The 25,890-nt window shown below is 41.2% G+C and overlaps 1 protein-coding gene across 9 annotated transcripts in view; it reads right to left on the bottom strand.

Moving 5' to 3' along the window:
* Nucleotides 1-25,890, bottom strand: part of KLF12 (KLF transcription factor 12) — a 253,362-nt gene that overhangs the window by 81,786 nt on the left and 145,686 nt on the right. For all 9 annotated transcript variants that reach the window (XM_065678112.1, XM_065678111.1, XM_065678116.1 and 6 more), the window contains one exon: nucleotides 12,525-13,074. In XM_065678112.1, the coding sequence (XP_065534184.1) occupies nucleotides 12,525-13,074 (550 nt within the window). The remainder of the gene's footprint in view (nucleotides 1-12,524; nucleotides 13,075-25,890) is intronic.

The raw sequence follows: 25,890 nt of genomic DNA, 5'->3' as shown, positions 1-25,890 counted from the left end.
TTAAGCAGGTAGCTCAGAAACATTTTCCACATTTAAACCCAAGCCTAACTTGAAATCACAAACACTGCTACATAATTTAGACTGTAACACAGTTATAAATCAATTTTGATCACTTAAACATGAATACATCTACATGGAGATGGTACAAATGTATATGAAAAATCTCACATAATTTTGTTCCTTGCAAGATACATTGATTCATTATTAAGACACACTGATTCATTATTATTGCAGATTGCCACCTCTTAAGATACTATTTAAACTCCTATAATATTTGGTGTTGGTTTTAGATTACCAGAGGAATGTGCTAGGATGAAAACTCTCAATTGCCATCTCTTTTTTTCTGCTCACCAAGGTAGATCCTACTCTGTCTTCTCCTAATACAGACGTGAAGTTGCCAATGGAGTTGTGCTTTTGCACCTAGCGATAATTTAACCCACTGTGCATGGTTTGCCCCACCAGATGCCAACATTTGAAAACATCATGAGGTGTTGCGAGACATGAGCATGGTGAGAACAAAAGGTGAGGAATGGGAATGTGGGCAAGTTCAAAGGCAGGCAACTCAAGGACATTTTTTGATGTACTTTTGCAGTGAACCTAACTAAAGGTGACAAATCAGATAAAGACACCAGGGATTATTTCCCTTTTTTTTTAATGTCGGCCCACATACGCATGCTTTTGTGTCTCCCTCTCCATTCATGACCCCTTCTCAGCTTGCAGACTTGGGTGGCCAAGGTGCTACCGAGCCAAGGTGACTAACCAGGAAGCTGAATTTCACCACTGCTAGCTGGCGTACACTGCCCTGTTTTCCCATCAGCATGGCTGCAGCTGCCACAGAGAAAAACATCCTTTACAGCTATTCTCCTCCCCCAAATGAGACATGTTAATAACCAACTGGCTGAAAGCCTATCAGATATCTCCTCCTCACAGTCACCACAGTGTGCAAACTTCAGTACAGGATTTTTATACATTCGGAGTTCATGACTCCTACTTATGTCAACAGCTTTGACTTTCGGACATCTATGAACAACTGTGGAACTGGTGGCACCAAGGTTTATAAATACAAGCCGCAGTTCATAAACACTGAATTAAAAGTAATTACTGGCCTAACGAACATCAAACGGTAAAGAATGAAGAGATGCAGGCAAGAGATAATTCAGCAAATGAGATGAAAAAGGTGGAGGACAAGTGAGTAATTGAATGCAACTGGCAAGCAAGGTGGAGGAGAGCCCACGACACATGCCAGTGCATTCTAACCTCCCTTCATGTTGTACTTTGTTCTGACAACCAAGCTTTTCCTTGAACTTAGGACCACAAAAATGGGTCAGTGAACTGAGTTCTCCCTATCACAGGCAAACACGTTTCATTAGTAAAGCTCAGGCACTGAAAACGAACTCGGTTTCTTGCTCTTGCTACTCCTCTTGAAAGGCAAGATTTGTCCAGCAGAGCTACCTGGTGGTTTCGTGGAGTGTGAATGAGGCTAAGGCAAGGCAAGCAAAACCAAACAAGTCAGAGCCTGCTTTTGTGGGACAAAGGTGTCATTGAAAGAGCGCACAGGAGCTACAGAAGCAAGCTGTCAGCACTCAGTGCTGAAAGGACTGGTGAGCCAGGGGAGTATTTAAGAATGTCTGCAAGTGCTGAAGGCTGCAGGCAGCCACGTCGCTCTTCATCCTTCTTAGCCTCAAGAAACAATGTCCCTTTTGCTAAAGAAAGTACAGAGAATTGCTCTTGATGCACATTCATACATGCAATCACTTCTCAATGGCCCCTTTGCCAAACCCTATGAAAAAGGAGTTTCCCTTTGGGCAGTGAAAGTGAATTCACTTTCTGCACTTGTTTTAAGGACAGATGTGCAAATGGGTCTCACATAAGGCACATACTAGCCTATAAATACTCCAGAACTACAATCATTAATGTTGTATCTGCCAACTGTCAGTTGCCTGTAGAAAAAAATCAGATTCGGGTAAGATACAAGCTTGCTTCTACTTCTGTTGAACTAAATAGTTTTTGGCTTTAAAATTCATGCTGGCTGTAGAGGCCAGACAATACCCGATCCTGTTTCTCAGGACAAAATAAGCCCTTCTACAATGCTGGAACAGATTTAAACTTGCACAGCAACTTTCTAACAAGCACTGATTGAATCTGTGCTTTCTGGCACAAGGCTGTGTTGGTTTTGACATGGTATTAGCCATATCATGGAAGCACAATCTCCAGGAAGGATCCAGCGTGCCAGCAAACAAACCCCTCAGAACAGAACGCAGCCTCCAACATTCCCAGAGAAAAAATATGAGCATAGGGCCAGGCCACAAGGGTATTTTTTCTCCTTCTCTCTCTAAACAGGTGCTCCTGTCCACATTCGGGCACCTCTTGGGAAGGGGGGACTATGGATTTCAATCTCTCCAGGCTGACAAGAACTCAGCATGCCTCCTCTCACTTCTCACATACATGCTGGTGTTACTAGCTGTTGGGTAAATGCTGTCCTTTGCCTATCATATTCAGGCTCCACGTAAATATGTTCTAACTGCTTTGCTTCCTTCCAGTGATTATTTAGGGATATGCAGCCCAAGTATTCTGATCTGGTCAGGCAAGGCCAAGTGCCATCAGAAATCCTGCAGCTGGATGCCTGTAGGTGGCCTGAATCTGTGTTCTTCTTGGCACGAAATGGGCTGTACACTAGCAAACTTCTATCAGCACTGGCAGATTTCAGTTGCCACAACCTGATTTATTTCCTCCTGCCAAATTTCCTGAGAGTGAAAGCAATGAAAACTCATCCCATCAGTAGGCTCATGAAGATCCACTAGAAGCAGTTTCACATCTATACACTATCTTTGATTTAAAGGCACATACAAGCCCCTTGGGTTAAAGATTAATGAAATATTTAAGAGCAGGAGAAAACTAAGTAATCATCAGGAATTTTGCCTCGTTATAGCTAAGCCACGTAGTATTAACTAATGCTGAAATGACTCATTACAAGATGATGCTTGCTGGTATGAAAGCAGCATCCTGAAATATTGAAGCCTTTGGCTCACTTTGTCTTAAAACCTCAGTTTTCTGCATTAAATTAACTTCTCTGCAGTAACTTTGTAAACATACATAAACGTAGGCCTGCTGATACACCACATCATAATACAAACTAAATCACACTTAGCTGCTCTCTTAAAATAATTAAAAATCTATTGCTTTTTGAAAAGATTTCCAAATTCAGAGTCTGTTTGCTTTTGTTTCTTATATTAAGTTCCTCACCCTGCTTTCTCTGAAGGATGCCTAATATTTAACCTGCTGTTCAACATAATTGCTTGTGATGAGATTTCCAAGCAGCCTTGACATCGACCCACTAGACTTGCTAGCCACAAGCAGGGTTACAGATGTCTGCAGCGGGGACAGTAACACCAAGAGCTGTGCTAGCCTGCATGGTGGGGAGGCCATTCTGGCCTTGCTACTTCTGATCCACACCAGGGTGATGTGTTTGCTGTCACAAACATAGCCACAGGTTTTTATTGTGATGGAAATTTAAGCAATGCAGAAATGTGATGTAGCCAAAACACTCATGTTTGCTGTTGCCACGTTTGACTTAGACCCTCCTCTCTAACTGCTTCCCGTGCATGCTGGCATACAGCAGGTAAAAGATTATCTCTAGCTGTAAGCAATGGTTGCCTTGTACTTACCTCTTTTAGGAATGGAAATCAAATACTACTCCACACCCCAAAGTTAACATTTACAAGAATTTCATTAGTACTCCTGTTACACACGTATGTGCCTGTGTCTGCCGAGCACGAAGGACTCAAATAACAAAGCAACATTTCTGCCAACTCCTGAGAAGGATGGTATTGGAAAATATGGTTAAGAAAATTATACAGCACTCATGCTTTAGCACAGTATTCTATTAATATGCCAGCATCAGAAACACTGTGAAAGAGGTAGTTGGAACCTAATAATGATAATAATCTGCCCTTGCAATGACTCCATGACCCACCAGCGCCTAACAGTATGTTTCCATCAGCCCTCATCCTCTCTCAGAGCCTTGGACCTTAGGAGCTGGATGACACAGGAGGGGAGAGAAGAGACTATTGCCTCCTGTTTTCAGGTATCTGTATTGCAAATGGAACCATTCCAGCCCTCCCATACAGCCAGCAAAGGGAGATAGGTGCCTTCAGATGTGCTGAGCCCACCCACCTCCAGGAGAACGCCAACAGAGAACACTACAGACACCACTGTGTGTTTCTACCAGTGGAAGAAACACTTCCAGATGCAGATGTACATGAGCTGTTTGAAAGGATACCCTCGAAGATTAAATGTTATACTCAGGTTTACTTAATGTGTCTTAGGAAACCAAATCCTGGCTTTACGGACCTAGCAAATGCATTTGAATGACAATACTCATTATTTTCTCCTGCTAAGCTGGTCATAGAATAACAGAATCATAGAATCATAGACTCGACTAGGCTGGAAAAGACCTTTAAGATCAAGTCCAACCATTACTCCAGGACTCCCAAGACCACCACTAAACTATGTCACTGAGGGCCTCATCTACATGGGTTTTGAACACTTCCAGGGATAGTGATTCCACCACTTCCCTGGGCAGCCTGTTCCAATGCCTGAGCACCCTCTCTGTGAAGAAAGTTTTCCTAATACCTAATCTAAACCTGCCCTGGTGCAGCTTGAGGCTGTTACCTCTTGTCCTGTCGCTTGTTACTTGGGAGAGCAGACAGTCCTCACCTCACTACAACCACATTTCAGGTAGCTGGGGGGAGCCATCAGGTCCCCCCTAAGCCTCCTTTCCTACAGACTCCAGACAAACACCCCAAGTTCCCACAGCCGTTCCTCATCAGACGTACTCTCCACACCCTTCACCAGCTTTGCTGCCCTTTTCTAGATCCGCTCCAGCACCTCAATGTCTTTCTTGTAGTGAGGGGCCCATATTATACGAAGCACATATATGGCATTTTTCTTCCTATTTAAAGTTCACTGTAAGTGCTTTATGTGTTAGAAAACGCTCTGAGCGCACCTATCAGATTTTCAGTCAAAACAGCCTGGTGTCTGGTAGGGGCAGCAGAATTGGTCGATTTATTTCATAAAACTTTATGTACAAAGTAGCAGTATCCATGAACGTAATGGTCAGAATATAGAGTCTACAGGGGTAATTTTTATTACAATTTATAGCAAGATTACCCATACTCCACAGTTTTCAGATTTTATTGAGATTTTATGGGACTATATTGTCTAGAGCAGTTAACTGCATGCAGCACAGCTATGGCTCACAGAGATGGGGATTGGTACTGAATGCATGGTGTAACTAATCTACCACAGAATATTAATTGCTACGATCCAATCAAAGGCAATATTTGAATCATTTCACCAGCCAAATAATTTGCCATAAATCTGTAAAAGAACAGCTATGTGGAGGAATACAGAGGAGAGGGTGACTGCACGGATGTAAGACATGCACATACTTAAGCATCTCTGTCATTGGCTTGTATACATAAACATACCACATCATTTTTTTAAGCAAAGGATTTTTTTCTAAGCGACTTGAATGCCGTGAGACCTCTTCTACACAAAAGCAAACTACCGAGGCTTCTGAGATTTGTATCTCAGTGAGCATCCTATACACAAATACTCTATCACCAAAAGTAAAAAGGCAAATCAACAAGGGTAGAATATATTTAATATGAAATAAAGTATTGCAAAGCCACGACAAAACAGTAATAGATTGCAACTCACACACTGCAACAGTCTAGAGATATTTTAGACACCATAAAGTTTCCAGGAAGTCGGTCCAAGGCACAATGAAACTCAAGGCAGGGATAAAATAAATGAGAAGTTTTATGCCTGTGTTTCTGCTGGATCCAAATGTGTGGGATAAAAGCAACTAGATCGAAGCTCAGCCCTGGTGAGAGTACAGAGCTGAAGGACCAGAGGCAATCTTGGCGTGGAAGACAAGAAATTAACAGTTTCCAAAAGGTGCAGCGACTTGGGATAAGCCAGAATGGACTTTAAAATCCTCCTTATCCTGGGCTTCTCAAATAAATTTGGAATAAACATCTACGTCATTCCCTTCCACAAACCTGCTCCTACGCAAAAACATACATGATATTAAATCCACTGTTGATAAATCTTAGAAGAGCATGTGCTTCTGTAGTGGAAAACTCAAAGTATGTCACTAGTGAGTCACCAGAAATATGATTTTTTTTTTGAGATTTAAGTAGAAGACTATTTATAGGACTCCCCATAGTTAATCCAAGCTGCTTTGTCTTCATGCAACCACCTTCTCAATTTCAAATACTACAGCGTATCTTGTAGCCTGTGTTTTAACTCTCCATTCTGGCACGAATTACTATTTACTCTAGTTCTTAAATATATGCACCATCTCCAGTAATGCAGGTTCCACCCTTAATGTCAGCCTCTCCTCTAGATGTTTCTCCTTCCTGACTAGCCATTACCAACCTGCTCCTCCTTTCCAAAACCACTAACATTTCTTCCAGATGAACCAAGCAAACAGGGGAAGAGAGAGTCAACATTCTGGGGCTGAAGGGTGGAGGTGGACAGGTTGGAATACATACAGGCGCTAGAGATTTTTGGCCTAACAAAAAAATTACTGCTAAAGTAGAAACTCTCTGCCTCAAGTCCAAAATAGCCATCTACTAAAATGTAGAAAGGATAATCACTCCATATGAAATAAAAAAGGCAACACTACTGGTTTCAATTAAGAGTCTCTTCCATAGCATAATTTGTATAAGCAGACCGTATAATCTGATGTTTAAACATACGGAATGGTTCTCTAAATCTTTAAGTTTGTACTACAAATTGGATTTACTTTTGTGGAATGGATTTTACAGTAGGCAGAAATAAAAGGCTGTACTTACAAAAAACAACCAACCAAACAAAAAAACCCTAAAACCAACAAGGGCAGTGGATAATGTAATCTAGTGGCATTACCTGTTTTAAATCACAGAAAAATCTGCAGCAAAAGGTACCACATTTACTGCATGTTAAGGTATCCACAGTGAGGAATATGGCTTGAAAAGACACAATCTGTGTATTTCTGCTAGGTCTACATGCAGACATAGTAACATAAAAATAGTCCAGGCCAATGTCATTACAGATCTTTACGCACACAGGGAGCAGACGAAGTTCAGTCAGCAAATTTAAACTTATAATGTCCTGACTTCTGGATTTTGCTATTGATTGTGTCTTCTGAAGAGTGTAAGACCCGTAAGAGGGAGAACCCAAAAACTTGAACCCACCCCCCCAAAATATCACAGTTGCACAGGTTCTTAATGCACCATCATCAGGAGGAAGCTTCTGAAAGGCCCTTTAATGAACGGAGTAACTCTTCTGAACTACAGAAAACAATTTTTAAGGATATTATCATTAGCAAAACCTGCTGCTAGAAGGACATGATTTGTCAACAGTATTCACAGAACCACAGAATGGTTTGGGTTGGAAGGGACCTTAAAGCTCACCCAGCTCCAACCCCTGCCATGGGCAGGGACACCTTCCACTAGACCAGGCTGCTCAAAGCCCCATCCAACCTGGCCTTAAACTTTGCCAGGGATGGGGCAGCCACAAACTTCTTTGGACAACCTGTGTCAGTGCCTCACCACACTTACAGTACAGATTATTTTCTTAATATCTAATCCAGTTCTTCCCTCTGTCAGCTTAAAGCCATTTCCCCTCATCCTATCAGTACCTGCCTTGTAAAAAGTCCCTTTCTAAGATTTCTTACAGGCCCCCTTTAGGTATTGTAAGACTCTTCTGAAATTGAAGCAGTGGAAAGACTCAGGCTAATGGGACCAGAGTTTGTAGGAGAATGCGTTGCCATTGAGGCCCCTCTCACTCCTCTCCATCCAAGCCTCTTCTTTGTTCTCCTTCACCCTGCTCAGATCTCCTTTCTACCCTCCTTTTGCTTCTTCCCCCTTCTTCTGTCTTCAACTCTTTACCACTTTTATTCCTGAACATGTTCAGACACCTGTAGCTGTCTCATCAGCTCTCCTTTTCTCCCCCACTCCCCTCCATCCTCCCTCTCCCCACTGCCCAGCCCCTCCCAACCTCCCCCTTGCCTTTTCTTAGCCACATTTTTTCTTGCTTTATCCTTTGAAGGAACCCATGTTTTTTTCAGATCTCCACACTCAGTTTCCACAAGTGCTTATAAAAGAAAAGAAAGGACAGTGGTCCAAACCAGACTTGAGGTTCATGGCACAAAACCAGAGGTTCTAGAGTTTTTCACCAAAAAAAGCTGTAATATATTTTTCAACATTGAAAATGCTACTTTTTCTCTCGATGATCAGTCTCAGGAAAAGTGGAATAGTTTTTTCTTGAAACTTTCCTCAAAAAAGAAAGAAAAAATAAAAAAGAAACAGCCTGAGGCAGATTTGCAGCACGGAAAATGTTAGCCTAAAAGGTTAACACACAGGCAGACTCTGAACAACTGAAGACAGGGTTTTAAGGGAAACCATGAGGCAACCTTATCTTTAGGTGCTGGTACCTGCTGTGCCTCTAATTACACCTTTTAGCAATCCTTGCCATTGCTGAACACAGAGAAAAAAAGGTGAGGAAAGAGTCTATCATTGGATTTTAATGATCTGAAACACTTTAATGTGTAATAAATTCTAGCCACCTACTCCATGGAGAAAAAATCTCCAAGTGCTTTTTAAGGCTCTGGATGACAAGAGATCAGTGGTCACCACTGAAAGAAGTTGACTTCATCTCTTTGACACGTTATAGGGGGTGGCAGAGGCTACAGTCCCAAATGGCAGTGCCCACAGGGACTTGTTCCTGGCTCCCGTCCCTTCCATGCCCAGGCAGCCTCAACACATTATTATGCTTTGTGCATATGAAATAATGTGAGGATGAGGATGTAGGGGGCAACTTGCACAGATGGGCTGGCAGTGTGGGGGGCAGCACACTGAGACCCCCACTTTAGGGGTCTCCCTGAAGTGCTCCCCTGTGGTGGCATCTGGGGGATGTCAGGGAGGGGAAGGCCCACAGTCGGTGAGGGAGTCTGCATGTAACTGTGCTTGCGTACACATATGGGAGTGTTGTGGGATTACAGAACAGTGTTTCTAATTTGTAGAAACTTAGTAAGCTTTCGTAAATGGTTAGTGTTGTATTACCGATAATGAATATATTGTCCACTGGTTGCCTTCTAAAAATGCTTCAATCCCCATGTTGATTTACACTAGGAGAACTGAGAGGTTTTTATCCTGCAAAAAGCATCAATCTGACAGAGGGGTGCTTTCATAGCATGATAACCCTGGCTTCCACTGCCCCTCTTGGGGTGTGGCATGTGGCACAGGACCTGACAGGATGCTGCTGGCAGCTCGCATATACAAGGGCTAATTTTCTGCAAACCCACTTGGTTTGCAATGCTGCAGAAAGGGTTTGATTTAACAGGAACCCTTGTAAGTGAAAAATAGGAGGGAAGAGACAGGACTGAGACAACAGAAATGAGCAGCACTTTGGGAGGCAGAAAAGGAGATCTGAGTCTCTCCTGAAGGAAGGTGCAACAGAGGCCAGGATGAATGATGCCATGGTGAAGTATGTGCAGCGGCAGAGGAGGAGATGACAGTATGGGTTAGAAATATTAACAGATAAGGAGGGAAAGATGAAGCAGAGCTGCTGAAACTGGCACTCACAGAACTGTCAGTGAAATTGGAAGGACTAGGAAAAATGGAAAGATAGAAAAAGGGGGAAACAAAAGCAAACGTATTGATTACTTGTTCTGGAGGGAAGAGAGAATTCAAACAGAACATGGAAAAAGAAGTATTTTCTTGAACTGCCTAGAAAAGCAGCCACTGGAAGGACAGTTTAGTCTGAGAGCGAGCGAAAGGTGGACTGGGAAGCATCAGGGGAACAGAAGCCACCTGAGCAAAACACCTGGGGGAAGGATTAGAGGGATGGTAGTGACCTGAAAAGGTTTTGAAATAAAAGTAAAAATGAAATGGTTTCTAGTCAAACCTGGAAGGAAGAGGAAAATTCAGCACGAGGAAACTAAAACTGTGAATGACAAGGAATATACCTTTCTCTATATCCTGTTTCTTTGCAGTTTTCCCCTAAGTACCTGTACCTAGAAAAACAGGAGAGGCCTGAACTTAAGTCTGGTGTAATTTTCATTAACCTTATCATTGGAAGTATCTCTGTTCAGGGAAGTGCCTAAGTCTCATTTGAGCAAAAAGGACTTAGATACAGGCTAATGTAGAATATAACTTTAAGTGCTTCCCAACCACACCCCTAGATCATCAACATGGTCTCTGGTTTAGCACCAGAACAGCAGCAACACAGGGATTAAGCGACAAATGCTGCTGATACTATCTGTGCATTGATTCTGTTCCAGCGTATGTATTTTTTTGTTTCTGAAAAGGATCAACATTCATGTAGAAGCTGAAAGTTGCTACTCTAGATGATTCCAAAACTGCACTTCTCCTTCAGCTGGTAGAGGTGTAGCAACCAATTCAACTTGACAGCAGCATCCTGTTAGCATCTCTGTACATTTGAAATGTATTTAATCAATTAATTTGTGCAACGTCGCTGCATTTTATTATTTGTATTGTTTTACACGTAAAGAAAGAAAAACATACTCCAGCAAAAGCTGACGAAAGATGACTACCTAGAGGACTGTTGCCCATTATTCTTCTATTGTATTTATTCGAATTAACCTGAACATTTACATCAAAAGAATTAGTGACAGCAAAATGGGTCAAACGGATAAGAAAAACAAAATTAAAGAATGCTTAATCCCTTCTTTTTCTTTAGCTGTACATTACTAGGTGCTGCAAGGCTGGTTAATGATCTCTGCCAATAACGGCACAAAGGCGATATTGTCAGGCCAGGAGGCCCGGAGCTTGTGGGCTGAAATCCCTGTGGCACATTAAATTGTGGAATTTTGTTGACAAAACCGGGGTAGCAAAGTTCCAGTTTTACAAGATCAGGAGGTGCTTCCTATAGAGGAGACTACTACCACAGCCAACTAGCACCTTTGAAATGAAAACAAACAAAGGGGAAAAATTCCGGATGAGCTCAAGGTCAGGTGCAGCTCAAAGCTCCAAAATCAAAATACAGACTAAAACTTTCCTTTTTCTTGTTTCCCAAACAACACGGTGAACAGTTCTGCTTTCATTCATCATTTCTTGACACAATGGCACAATGTCCTAAAGCTACGTCAGTGTAGGAAGTGCAATAAAACTTCTGAACTGTGATTTTGAGGCTTAAATCAAAACCCAGATCAGCTATGAGCTTGTTTCCTATGTCCAACCCTCTTGAGACAGCACAGTCCAAACTCATATACTGAGGGAATGGGAGAACCAACGATTTATGGACAAGAGGATGCTACTAAACAGAATGACCCATCACTGTAGTCCTGTACAATAATATACAGTCACCAGTATATCAAAAAAAGACAAGAGAGTTGAAGAAAAAAAGTCTTTCAGTTGTAGAGACCTGCTCATTATGCGATTAGGTACACAAGAGATGATATAAGATGTATTACTACATGCCCCATAGTCCCATAAAGCCCTGAAGTAAGGTTATCTGTCAGTACTCTCCCTTTCTGCCTCATGCAACACCTCATTTCAGGGAAGAATTAGCCATATTTTATTCACTAACATGCGATGAACCCTGAAATGAGTCTCTCTTGTTTCTCTCCTCAAGTTCCCATCTTGGTCACTAATGCCTTCTTTCTAAAGGTACGCTTTTCAAAGTATCTGGGCACACGTTTTGTCTTTTCATCCTTCCACCCATCATGCCACCATCTCTAACAGATTATTGCTCCCTCAGTAACTGTTATGTGCTCATTTTTTGTTGCTCTCCAGCTCGCTTTTCTGTGTTCTCTGGACACCTTTCCGAGCATATCTGTTCTTTTGGCATGTGTTTTCTTCCTCCCTTCACACCTCCATGTGCCTCTCAGGTCCTGTGTCTGTGAAAGTCATTTCCAACATACACACTCCATGTGGCTTCCTTCCTTTGCTGTTTAATCTGGAAGAAGAAACCTAATTCAAAATACTGCATTGCCACTCCCTGAGCTTAATAAAACCTACCTCTCTGCACCTGCTACTGCTCTTCCGTCCAAATTCCTCTCCTTCACAAGTTCCTACATCCCAGTGATTGCCTTCTCTGTGCATGGAAACGTGCACATTCTCTGCACAAGGAATCTCTCTGACATTCCTTCCCTTGTCAAATCTGTACAACCTGAGTTTTCCATGCTCATCTACGACATTTTGTCACTATTCAGTTTTCCTGTTTCTTCAGCCTCTGGGGAGGACTTACTCCTCCCAGGGCAAAACTTGCCATAAGTTGTCTGAGCATCTAACACCACTGCTGACCTCCATCTTCATAAAAGTATTTATTTATTTTAAACAGCATCTGGGATACGACTTTGAAAAGTTCCTCTTGATAGTGAAAGTTATATGACTTTTCAGCAAACAACACAGTAAGTTTAGAAATTAACAGCTGTATAACATTGCTACATTTTCCTCATACAAGAGCAGTTTTAAGGATGCCACAGATGCACAAAACTGGTTCCACCTTACCTTTGACGTGGCTTCTCCCATCCTCTAACAGTGGTACTACTATAGTGTTGTTCATATTCCCAGGTGATCTCACAGCTGTATAGACAACAGGTACCGACTGTACCACCACAGGGATACGGTGCACGTGGCTCATTTTGTTGGACTGCAAGTTCATGGGGCTGGAAGGTGGTACTGGATGGATAATGTGCAAAAACTGCTGGCCTCCAACACCAGATGCAGAGGCCACAAGAGGACCTGGAGTTAATACTGACGGTACAGATGCCGCTGAGGATACCGATGTTATTACTGTGGGTGATGAAGCTGGCCGACTAGAAGAAGAAGAAGAAGAAGTAGAAGTGGAAGAAGGGGAGGAGGCTGATGCTGTCATGGAAACTGGTGAAGATGAAGCTGCTGTAGGGGACGACCTGGCTTTGTTTATTGACAAGTCCACTGGTTCAGTCTGTGTTTGGAAATGGTCTGTAGATAATGAATCCTCTGTGGGGTCTGCCTTCATGTTGTTTAGTAACAAGGGTACAGCTTCCATATCTGGATAGTTGTGGACGTTTGGAGACTGTCAAGGAAGGACAAAAGGACACAGTTACACATGTGGCTAAAGACAACTTACATATCCAATTGCTAAGGCGCATCACACAACTTGGTCATGAAAGCCACAGGATTTGTTTCCTTGTGTCAGCTCATAGTTTTAAAGGACAAATTTTAATCATGCTAAAATGCACAGACATGTTGAGTTTTAACAGAATATTAAAAAAAAAGTTCTACTCCCATTTCTTAGAAGATGGCAGGATTAAAAACTACAAAATCACCCTGTTTCTTTGCATTACACAAAGTCATCTGTGAAAAAACACTTCTGTATCTCCACAGATAACCACTATTTATATTGACAGGACATTTCTTCCCAACATCTATCTTCAAGCTACACCATTACTCTCTGGTGTTATCTCCAACAGACATGAAGAAAAACTGGTCACCCCCATTTTTCAAACAACTTTCTGAATGCTCCAAGACTGTAATTTCTCCCTACTTGTCTACCTTCTTCTGTATTAGGCAGACCTTGCTTCTTTCCATCGTAAGTCAGCTTTAAGAGAACAAGCCTTAGCACTCTCATTTGCCCTTTACAGTAACCTTTGCAGTTTTTCCACACCACTTTTCGGAAGGCAGTGCTTTACACAAACCACAGTCCTTCAGTTCAATGTTTGACTTTTTGCGTTCTGTGTACTTACTGATAACAAACTTACAGGTCATTACAGAGCCCCGTGTTTGTATGGTTGCCCTGTTACAAGCAGCAATAGCTACAGCAATTCATTATTCTGAATGAGCACATTAGATTTTTCTTACAATTGTCTTTTATTTTTCCCATTTTAATTAAGAACAATTTTCCTGACGTCACAAAATAATTCTATGATGCTTTACACAAAAGCACAGAATACATAGCTCCTTCAAAGCTGGTTCGTCTAAATTTATTCTAGACTGGCGCCATCTGCTATTTTTATAGTTTTATTCCTTATTTCCATCATCAAAGAGGTTAACAGAATTTTTGAATACTGCTAGGCCAAAGATAGATCCCTCGAGAAGCTCCTTTGAGGTATCTTTCCGTTCCAACAGTACATCATTAATAACTACTCTTTAAAAAATGTTTTTTCAAGTAATTTTCAATAGGCAGAGCAAGGAATGGAATGCCCATTGATTACCTGGCAGAAAGACCCAGCCCAACTCTCAGTTCCTCAGCTGAGTACCTCCATGGCACTGCACTGTAGCAGAGCTCCTCTACAGGCACACAAACACACGATTATGTGCTGTAGAACGGAAAACCAACCTCAATAAAAAACATTTGCCAAGCTACTTCAAATCTCACTTGACCCAAAGCAATTATTCCATATAGAGATCTAACAAGCAATCTTTTTATGGTACCTAAGCAGCTCTAAATGCATTCTCTCAATCTCTAGATTATAGTATATACTAAGTATCTAAAAATATTAAGTCAGAAATATTTAAGCCACAAATATTTTAATTCATCTACCCTAAATAAGTTAACAGTCAAGCAAGCCATGAATTGACTTTGGGATTTTTATAATGAACTATGTTAAATATTTTCACGGAGAACCCTCCTGGTTTTGAGTCTGAGCCAAATTTCATCACAGAATGGAATTCTATTGCAAAGGGAAAATAGAAACACTAATATTAAAAATTGCAATAATAACAGCCTAAGCGGGTAGTATCCCTGGCATGCTGAAAGATGAGATATTCTAGTAGATCCCAGCTATTCAGCTGATTTGCACTGGCTCCCGGAGCTGGCATTTTCCCCCATTTGAAAGCAAGAACATCTTGGTACAGCGAGTCTCTTCCTCTATTCATACACAAATCAACTTAAAACAAAGGGACCCCAATTCATCCGGTCCCTGGACCCTGCTGTTCTGCTGTAATACAAATAACAAAAGCAAAAAATTCCTTTATAAAGACAATGGGAAGTCCTCCTGCTAAAGAAGAACACAGAGTGAAGAACAGGTTTATAAAGTGCATAACCAGCTACAAGTGACAAGGTTATATAAACTTCTTCCTCAAGAAGGCAAAACTTGTAATTGCCCAGTGATGATCCCTTATTTTTTCCTCTGAAACACCTTACCCTGGGTATTGTCAGTAAAGAGATTTTGCATTAGGCATACTGTATGTGCCATGACAAAGACAAAACCATAAATACACATGGCAGAAGCAGATAATTTGTCATCTCTTAACAAGTCTTGGATATGCAATGAGCAAACGGATCGGTTCTGCTGAACTGAACTGGCTGGTGGTACAGTGCAGACAAGGCAGAGAGGGACACCCTGCACAAGCTATACCCAAATCTTCGTAAGGCTAAAGGCAACATCTATCTTAAATGTTTGAGAGCAGAGGGATAACCGGGATCAACTCTCATACAAGGGAGATGAGGGATACACTTGCGCAAACAGCCAGGCAAGGGTTACCCAGAAGCAGTATGAATTGCCAGCTCCATCCAGAGGGCAGATAATGCACCACAGAGGAAATTCTACATGTTGACCTTCTTCCAGGCTTCCCTTGGGTGCCAGAGGCAGATTTCAGGTTGAGCCAATGCTGCTGACCCAGTGTGCTGAAGAATGGAACACCCTCCTGTTGCTGCCCCCACTGCTTTTCAGAGCACCCTCAAGTGCTCTAAGGGCACCATAGATTTGATGTACCCAGCGTAAGCACATCAGACTGCTCCCAGGACTCTTGTGACTTCCAGGACATGTCTGAGACTTGACACAAGGGATCTATATGGACACTGAAAGCAATCCATCACCAAACAGAGCACAATCTGCCCCAGTGTCCCACACCTGCCTTTGTAGCAAGAAGCATTAGGTCCCTTACAGGAAAGGTAAGGAAGAACACCAAACCATCATGTAGCTGACACCATACAAATTACTTGTTCCACAGATAGAGTCAATTGTCTCTAGGACAAAACACAGGTCATGACCTACAGATTTTTCTTGATTGTGCTAACAGGCCTTTGTTTTCCTATAGTAATTACACCTAGTCTTTGGGGAATAAAAACAAAAGAGAAATAAGTACCGTGTAACTGCAGTCAATCATACAAATCACTTTCTCTTTAAATAGCTCTATTGCATTTACTTTTACACTGTACATTTCTTACATTGCATCTATCTTTTGGTAGGTATCCTGTTCTTGTCCAGAGGTGCTGGAGAGGCTACGCAGTCTCTGTGTACTATGGTACTACAGTTGATAGTATTATTTCAGTCTTCAGCAGTGAAACTAAACTCGAAACCTCTACAAATCCCTTCATGAATTTCTCTAAACAGGATGAAAACTGGTATGTCCTTCAATGACCTCCCTTCCCTGCCAAAACTCTTAAGACTAAGAATGCCCTTTCTTTAGTAAATTCAGGCCGTGACTGATGTCAGTCAACATTACAAAAGACAGCAGGATCCTTATCAAAACAGGTTTGTACATCCTGTACTTCAGATAAAAATTGTAAACAAGTGTTATATTCTGTGCTGGTGGTTGTGAACAAAAAGATCTGCCCTAACAACTCACGCTCCCTTATAGTGGTGACCTACAAGTGGTATGGATGTTTCTTCATGATCTCAGGTTTTATTTCAACTGCCAAAGTTCTATTATCTGAATCAAAATTTGGAACATTAAATTATCATTATTTTCTGAAAATGGATGACATAAGCAAACATTTCCCAGTGGCGATGACTGTATCAGAATTAGGAACTACAGGACAAAGAGTAGCAATGAAGCCAAAAGAGAGGGCTCAGTTCTCAGCACACTATTTCTTAGAATCTCCCCAGAACATTATTAACTGACAATTAACTATTCATTTCCTTAGACGATGAGTGTTGACGTTAGTTTTATCTAATGGAACCACGTTTTCTAATTGAGAAGCTCACAACAGCTGGGGTAATCACAGGTATACCTCCAGCCATCCTGTCAGATCCTAAAGTCAACTGGATAAAAACCAAATGGTTGCGTGTTTTTTAATTCTTTCTATTCCTGCCTTCCCACCCTCATCTGGTGAACTGGGCTTCTTGTGGTGGTGTGGGCTCAGCTGATAGCTAATTTGAGCATCTGAAATGGGTTTTCTGGTCTGGATACCGAAAGTGTCTGTGTTGCTTTTGTAAACTTCATTTTGGTTTTAGGGGTCTAAACTCTGCTGTTGAGAGTCTGTCAGCTTTCAGAGCATTTGGTGGGTTAGAAAGGGTTCAGCCTGAGGTCCCTGTAACCCAGAGGGCTTTCTTGGAAGCCAGCCCAGACCATGGAAATACAACATGAGCGGGTAGAGCTCCATGTGGCTTCCCTCATCTCAGAATGCAGGAACATCTGTACTGTTCCTGCCACTGGTAGGAAGGACAGGGACAGCTTCATCCTTGCCTCCATCCAGCTGGGACTCAGAGGCAAATCTCATTAATGCTCCTCTCTGCAACAATGCCACCATATCATGCCAACAATGCTGCTCACCATCCACTCAAATCCAGGCTGAAATGTAACTGGAAGGCAGGTTAGGATGTCTCCCTGCTAGAAAAGGCTTTTTAATAAACCTGCAGCCTCTATTAGTCAGTGCTCTTGGCTCACGTTTTTTGTGCCTACCTCTTACAGCTGTACACCAGTATTCTCTGCAGTGCTCTGTTTCATTAGCTTGCCATTAATAAACACCGCCAGGAACATAACACGTGATTTCCCTATTCACAAAGCTTTTCTTGGCTGTGTAAAAAAGCATTCCTTACTGCCCTTTTCCCCAGCCATTATGGGGAAACAGTCAGCCACGAAACCAGCCACAAGACCGTGAGCAATGCATGGTAAAGTTATAGCTGATAATGTCTTATCTACTGGACGGCCATCCTTTATTACACAGTTCTACTTAATCTTCTTTCCAACCCCCTGAACAACACCTCTTCACTTAGGAGAGAATTCTGCAACAGCCCCTTTCCACTCTCTCATTCTACTCATGGCAATCATCTTCCCTGTTTATCAGTACTGTTCCCCATCCATAACCAAAACACAAAGTGCTCATAGTTTCCACAGAACTGAGGTTAAAACCAGTGAAAAAGCAAAGATCATTTTGGTTTCAGCAACTCATTCTGATGCCTCGCAGCTCATCAGCTTCACAGAGTACAAAGCTTCAGTGAGTCTTTACGTCTTTGTGGAGTTTTATTGCTCCAACACAACAGAGTTTACAAACCTCCAACAATCAGTTGTCAGCTTCTGAAGTGCTCTTCCTTTCTGGCAGCAATCTCCCAAGGTCAAACAATTTGTAAGAAAGCATACCAAAAAAGCTGTCCTTGATGACGGAAACTGAACAGACTAAATTTAGCATTTATAAAATAAGCTGGCTTTGAGGACAGGAAGTTAAAAAACAAATTGCTAGATGTTTTAACTCTTCATCAAATCACACAAACCCTCCTGGCTGTCACCGTGCTGCCCCACCTCATTCTGTTCTGTCAGGAGAAATTTCAGGCAGGGTGATTTTGTTTTGTCAGAGCTTTTATCATCTCAGGATACTGAGATGAGAAAAAAATCACACTCCTTCTGAAAAGCTACCCATAATTTTAACCACGTCATTGCCACAGCTTTACCGAAACACCAAGGCTCAGTGATGCAGGAGTGAAGTCTCCTGAGTATGCAGTGCAGAACTCTTCCAAGTCAGAGCAGCTTTCAGGTCTGATAATCATGCTTGGAGGGTGAGATCTAAGTAACTGTGAATATTCTGCAGGTCACAGATTTGCTAACACTTCACAGTAAAGGAAACACAAGCTAGGCTCGAAATGACAAAAAGTGCTTGCTCTAGCAGAAGTAATTTTATTTCTGCATAGCATACAGATGTGCTTGCAACTCTAATGCCACGAGACGTGCAGGTAGATTGGGTTTAGGTGTGTTATCTTTGATATACAGTTTGTCTTTTAAAATTAAAATGGAATATTTTCCTAGTATTTCCTGTAGATAAGAGTAGAAAGCTCATTTCCCCGAAACTGCAGTTCTGTCAGTGCTTGTCATGAAGTGTATTTGCCCACATGTGTTTCATCCTGTCATGCCTCAGCTTGGCACTTGCAGAGTACAAAAGGTTGGCATAGGGCTAGTTTGGGTAAGCAGCAGCCCAGGCACTTCAAAGAGCCCTGGAAGTTATGGCTTAAGTACCCAGCACTTTGCTCAGTCTTTTTTGGGTTATTTTGCTAATCTAGGAGTGAACTCTCCTCAAAATTACAGAAGAGATTTTTTGACAACACCTTTCCATAATGAGATACTCCATTCACAATGCTCACATGCTTCTCCCTGAAAATCTCCAACCAAAGCAACAAAATACTCTAAGAAAAGGAAGAAGTAATATAGCCTGCAAAGACGTGACAACCTCTACTTGAAACACTGTTCTCCCTATGAAAAAAACATTCAAGACTCAACTATTCAACACGGAGGGTGCACCAATACAGCGGTGACAGAAGCTGTATAAAATCAGAAGGGTGAAAAGTAGACAGCGGAAAGCTTAAAAGTGAGCAAAATACTTAGAATTTTGTTTCCAAATGCAAAGGCAGCAAGTGAGCAGGAGTTTGTGCCTTTTTGATCAAGGCTGCTGCTGCAGGCTTTCCCAGGCTGACATAAGCTCAGATGCGTTGGGCAAACACAAGAGGTCACACTGAAAAAGAGCAAAATGCAAGGCAGCTGGATCTTTCTGCTTCTTTTCTGGAAGCACGAATTAAAAAGGGGCTTACAGTCAGCTTTCAAGAAATGGTTGCTCAGGGTCAAGGTTAAATTTGCGTTTCAAGGAAGAATAGAGATCCCCAAGAGACAGCACTCCCAAGTGAGGCTGAGTCAGACACTGTTACAACTCTTCCTATGGAAGCTTTTCTAAAAAGCACCAGTTGGTGCTGAGAAAGACAGAGAGTAGAATCCAGGTATTATTAAAACAAAAAGAGGTTCAATGGAAATGCATTTAAACAAATTGGAATTGATTCAACGGGAGAGACAGATATTCACTTTAAAGTACGTGCGATTTACTTTAATATATCATCGTTTCTGCACAACACTTAGATGTCTGATTTCAAAGTGGATGTTTCCAACTCTCAAGGCCTAAAGATGATATTCCTATTCTCTTTGTGAGTCTCAAGAGTCAAAAGAAACACGCTATGAGGCACAGGTGGCCTTTGTGAGCAGTGTCTCTAAATGTGTAGATCCTACAGAAGATGCCCCGAAATAAAAGAGAATTAACTAAGAGCTGGGGAGAGCAAATTCAAACCAACCACTCATAAATAACCGAGCAAAATTCAAGCTTCAGGGCTGTAAAAATCACCTTTTAACGTTTCCTGAACAGTCAAAGTGCAGGGTTATTCCACAACTATTTCAACAGTAAAAACGTATCATGTGCTGCAACCTTTAGTAACAGCTCAAACTAGGACTGGGGAAACATGCTTCAAAACGAAAGGAGATCCCACTGCAAACAGCATTAATTTTTAAACATGTTTAACAATGAACACAAATACATCTAGTGTGAAATGACTTATTTTTAAATAATGCATTTGCAAAAACAGAGCAAGCATTAAGGTTACTTGGCATTTTATTCTCTGACAGGTTTACCAAAGGGTTTCTCCAGCGGCACAAGGCAAGATACTATTGACTTCTACTGCCCAATAAACTAATCAGCCCCTGTATTAACTGCAACATTAAAGGTAAAATGGATATGCTTCTTGAACATGAAGCCAAATTCTCAGGATCTCAAACTCTACATGGGCCTGTGTGATTTTTTGTTAAAAGCAATAAAACCTACCCCCTCGATCCCTAAATTATTAACACATTAAGAAAACTAGATGCTAAGCATATAGAATCATAGAATTATAGAATGGTTAGGATTAGAAAGGACCTTAAGATCATCAAGTTCCAACCCCCCTGCCATGGACAGGGATGCCTCACACTAGACCATATCACCCAAGACCGTCCAGCCTGGCCTTGAACACTGCCAGGGATGGAGCATTTACCAATTCTTTGGGCAACCTGCTCCAGTGTCTCACTACCCTCACAGTAAAGAACTTCTTCCTTATATCTAACCTGCTTAGATGTATTATTTGTATGCAAGTAGTGTTACTAGAACTATCAAAGACAGAATCTGTTGAAAAAAGCCAATTTATGCCTACCGCTATGACACAACTCTTCAAGAGAAACAAGTCTAACAAAGGTATGGAACAACATTCGTGTAAGATGTTGCTTGCAACATTATTTGCTTAAGCATATAAAAAATGTTAGCAGTGTGCTTGTATTCCTTGTACTAATCCATTTTAGATTTGAGAGTAACTTCTGAACAAATGGCAGATCCCTAAATAATTGTTAAAGGGGAGATAAAATACCATGAAAAAATATCCTATTGCCTCTAGTGTAGAATTCCTTTCAGGGATTTAAAGAAATGTTACTTTATAAAACCCCAGACAACAAGAATTTCACACATTCACTTAGCAGTTCTTCTCATAAGCTTTCCCCCATGTTTTTCGGGTAATTCTTCGTATTTTTGATTTCACAAAGTCCTGTGTTTTCTTTAGTTCAGTTGTAAATCAAATTTTCCCACTTAGTTGATGTAAAAACTTGTGTGAACAAATCGAAACTTTGACAAAACAAAATCCCAGTGTATGTCTGATTTTTTTTTTTTTAATTATTTTCCAATGTAAACATCAATCTAGACTAATTACTCAGCCTGACATGAAATACATCAGGAACTTTCCCCAAGTACCCACCAAACTGGTTTGCTGAATAAAAGCTCCACCAAATTAGCAAGGCATAGTAAAAGTCATTTTTGAAAAAAAGAACTCGGCAGCATTGACATTTCTAGGTGAAAATACTCCAATTCTATTCTGAGGTTTATTTATTTCCACGCAAACCAACCTGCGCTGAAAACCAATTAAAGCCTGAAGAATAATTCGCAGCCAACAATTTGCTGAAGATCCACAGTTAAAATTTTGATACAAAGATTTGCTAAATGCTTTTCTATTCTGCACTTCATCACAGAATATTTATAAATGTATTAGCAAAAAAAGGACTATGACAAATAATGCACAAAACTATTATTTATATCCTTTAACTACCTGCAAGCTGTTGCACAGCTCTAGGCAAAACTCAGCCATGTCCCCACCAGCCTTGGAGCCCAGTGCTGACAATCTGGTCTTGCACTTCCACATCATTCCTCCTTGGTCAGACAGTGCCAGAGGCTGCAAGAAGACTCTGCACCCACAAAATGCAGCCAACATAAAAAAGGCTTTAAAGACTGGGTGGTTACTTCTTTTCAGTTATGCCTCATAACTCAGTCTCAGTCTTGCCCACATGAGTTCTGAGATATGAAGACACTCACAGAATCACAGAACCAAACAGGTTGGAAAAGACCTTTAAGATCATCAAATTCAACCCTTACCCCTGCACTACCCACGAACAACTTTAACAATTCTACGGTTACCTGATAAATACACCAGGAGTGGTGGTAGTGGTGCCATGCCTGAAACTCACATCCAGTATATTATCCACACACCACAACTGGTTTCTCTCTCTCTCTCTGCTTCTTTTTGCTCATCTTAATTTCCACCAGAAGGATTCATTTCCCCAAATGAACCTCCTTCTGTTTACCGTCCTTAAGGCTGAAGTTTAAGTTCATTTTGTTCTTCTGACCTCTGAACTGAGACTACATCTCAATTTTGGCACACTTTACTAAAATAAATACATTGAGTAGAACTAACTACAGTTAGGTCTGACTCAAAGTAAGCCATTCAGTGGTTTGGAGAGAGAAAAAAAAACCCAATCATTTCAGAGAGAAAAAGTTTAAGAAGTTTTTAAGTAAGCTTTTACTGAAACTAGCACTTCCCAGCGTCTGTTCTTAAACAGACTTCCAGGACTACCCTATTACTGCCTGATAGTACCAGTAAAACAAACATGCCCAGTAAAGTTAGCTGCTTCTTAGGGTCCATGGTTTGAATTTGTACAGCCAAAACCTCTCATCCTCTGGGTGGGGGTGGCTCTACCCCAGGCTCATTAAACTGGGTGCAGTGAGTTTGCCTCTCACTCTCTTGAACTCCTGCTTCCCACTGCTGCCCTTCCTCTGGGACCAGGCAGTGCCAAGGACATCAGCTGACCTCAAAGAAGGAAAAAGAGCCAAATCTGGGAGGAGAAGAACAACACTGGCTGGAAAAAAGAGTCCTACAGGGGCAGACAAAATGCAAAGATTAGGTCTGGCACTGTCTGAGAGAGGAAACTGATAGAGAGTCCTGGCTGGGAACGCTGGGATACTACCAGCAAAGGAACTAGGGCTTCAAAGGATCATGCAAGTAGAGTCTGTGAATTGAGGAATTTAGGCATTTTAAATCCTAAGGAAGTCATTAGGTCAACTAACGTCAACTGGGAGGACTATGAGATGAAGATGAGGGTGGGAAGTAAACACTGCTCATCTCCCTGGGTGACGGGTCATCTGGGAAGGCAGCGGTGCTTGGTTGGATGTGAGGAAGAGTGTCCCAGTCCAGAGAAGATGAAACAGGTCAAGCTTGGAGCGAACATACCCCAGTGAAAAGGGTTTGCTCCAAGTACAGAAAAATGCCCCGGCATTGCTTGGCACCGTACTCGAAGCCCTGTGGTTCACCATTCCCCTGCTGTCAGCAGATACCCCTGAAACCTGCTGGTGGAATATCCCGTTCCTCCACAACACCCATCCACAAAATATAGACACAAAGTGTACATTGCAGTAATTGCCTGCTACAGGGTCTGATCAAAGTTAGCACAGACAGCCCTCCTCCTAACCCTGCCTGAAGACAGATTGCTTCATTGTTCAGGCTTACCAATGTTCTTTTGACACAGCTTTTGGGAACAGAGAATTGGGATGTCTATTTCTGACTTTTTCCCCCAAAAGTGAATGTGCTCTTACATAAACTATGAATATGTATATTTGGAAAACTGGTTTTTAATGCTTCTCGAATGGATTTTGATTCAACTCCTTGACCTGGTATGTCAGAGTACTTACTGTTACAGAAGAAAAGACCAAGAATAAAAACTTAACCCCCTCTGTGCACCTTTTCTCAGTCTTCACATACATGTTATCAAAATTACAGTTAAAGGCTAAATAAGATAGCATATGGATTATGAGATGGACAACCTATTGACACCATACATAAGCAGACACTCCGGTACAGACCATTTAACACCAATACTCTGTAGCTGACTGTAAAGGATTCCTTGTTTCCATTCTTACCCTGTGGCAACAAGAACCACTTCCTGATTATTGCAAACTGATTAGTCTTCAGAAACCTCCTTTAGATGGAGATGATACAGACTACTTCCACTTTACAAAAGGGAAAATATAGGGATAGAATCTCAAGAGTTTTTCCAGTACTACATATAAAAGTCTGGAGTTACAGTATTAGAGCTGAAACCTTACAATAATAAAAAATTAGATGCATTCTAACCATGAAGCCCTATTTATGTTATTTTATTCCTTCTTAAAGGAACTGAATATAAATACCCTAGAACAAAACCTATCATTATTCACAATAATCTTCCTGCTCTAAATTAAAGCCCACAGTGTCTGTCTATAACAACTCTCATTATTTTAAATTATCACACCTGAAATCTGAGACAATTGTACATACTCATACTTTTATTTCTTTACGCCTTTAATGTTAAAGACAATATATATCTTGACAACTGAATTAAAATAAACTTAAACTGATTTTTTTTAATAGCTAACAGCATTACAGTGATTTTTATTACAGAGCAGAATAAACTGGGTATTTACTTGTTTTTCTCAGAACAGAGTAACTCAAAACTAGTATGACCATCATGTTATTAGCTATGGATGACATCACCCTAAGTTTGTTCCAGAGGACTGTTTTTAAATAAAAAAACCATCAATTTCTCAATTTTCAAAGAAGGTGTTTGCAACAGCTTATAGCAATTTTGAAATATATGTTAATGCCTAAAACTAAGCTGTGTTAGAGGCAAAATTGTTGGGTTTTGGCAACAAGTAATACATATAAAATACCAGATTAGACACCCAAAGATAAACTGTAGGTAAATCAATTCTAGAGTCCCCTTAAGAGACGCATTTTTTAACTTAATGGAAACTTATGCTTCCCATAGTGACAGGGGCAACAAGGCACAAACTATTTCTCCTGCCTGACCAGATAAAAAGCGGAAGAAATGGAAAAGGAGAAAAGAGCCCTCATATTTTGGTCTACACATTCTTTTTCAACAGAATAACTTTTATTTTCTTTTCGAGCTCTTTAGAAGTTTCTGTTAAAAAGAAAAAGGGGGGGATGGTGAGAGGTAGATGTTAAAATGAACCATCATTAACAATGCACATTGACACATTTAATATTTAGGCAGTTGAAGAACACACATCGGTTATTTCCTGATGTTATTTCTTTACTGATTATAATAAGCTAGTGAATTTGAAATCAATTCCCGAAAGTTTTCGGTTGACCTAAATCCCCTTTCCCTGCCTCCTCCCCACCCCTTTCGTTTGCTAATAAAACCACATTTTGTACAAAGTTTACCCTTGGCTCTTTCACTAAGCCAAATGATTTGGGTTCAGTTCTGATGCCCAGGCATGTGGAACCATCTGAGACCTCTTGGAGTTCAGTAGACAGCACAGAGCTGGGAGAAAGGCTCTGTCACCCTCATGGGGAGGAGCCAGCAGTGGCAGGGGTACAGCAGCACACCTCCAAGGGCACAAGGCGATGATTCTGGCAGACAGGCAAGTCATTGCCTATGCAAACCCCAGCAAAAGACACGCACAAGTACCCCATCTTTGAGTCAAAATTATGATTGCAGTCAAATAAAAAAGGCACTTAACTGTGTGTATCCATCAACTCTGAGAATTTATTGTGGCATTTTGAGATGCATA

This window comes from Lathamus discolor, chromosome 4 (assembly GCF_037157495.1).
Source record: "Lathamus discolor isolate bLatDis1 chromosome 4, bLatDis1.hap1, whole genome shotgun sequence".
In the NCBI taxonomy this organism is placed as follows: domain Eukaryota; kingdom Metazoa; phylum Chordata; class Aves; order Psittaciformes; family Psittacidae; genus Lathamus; species Lathamus discolor.
The sequence above is the reverse complement of the archived record's forward strand: the minus strand, read 5'-3'. Positions and strand labels throughout refer to the sequence as shown.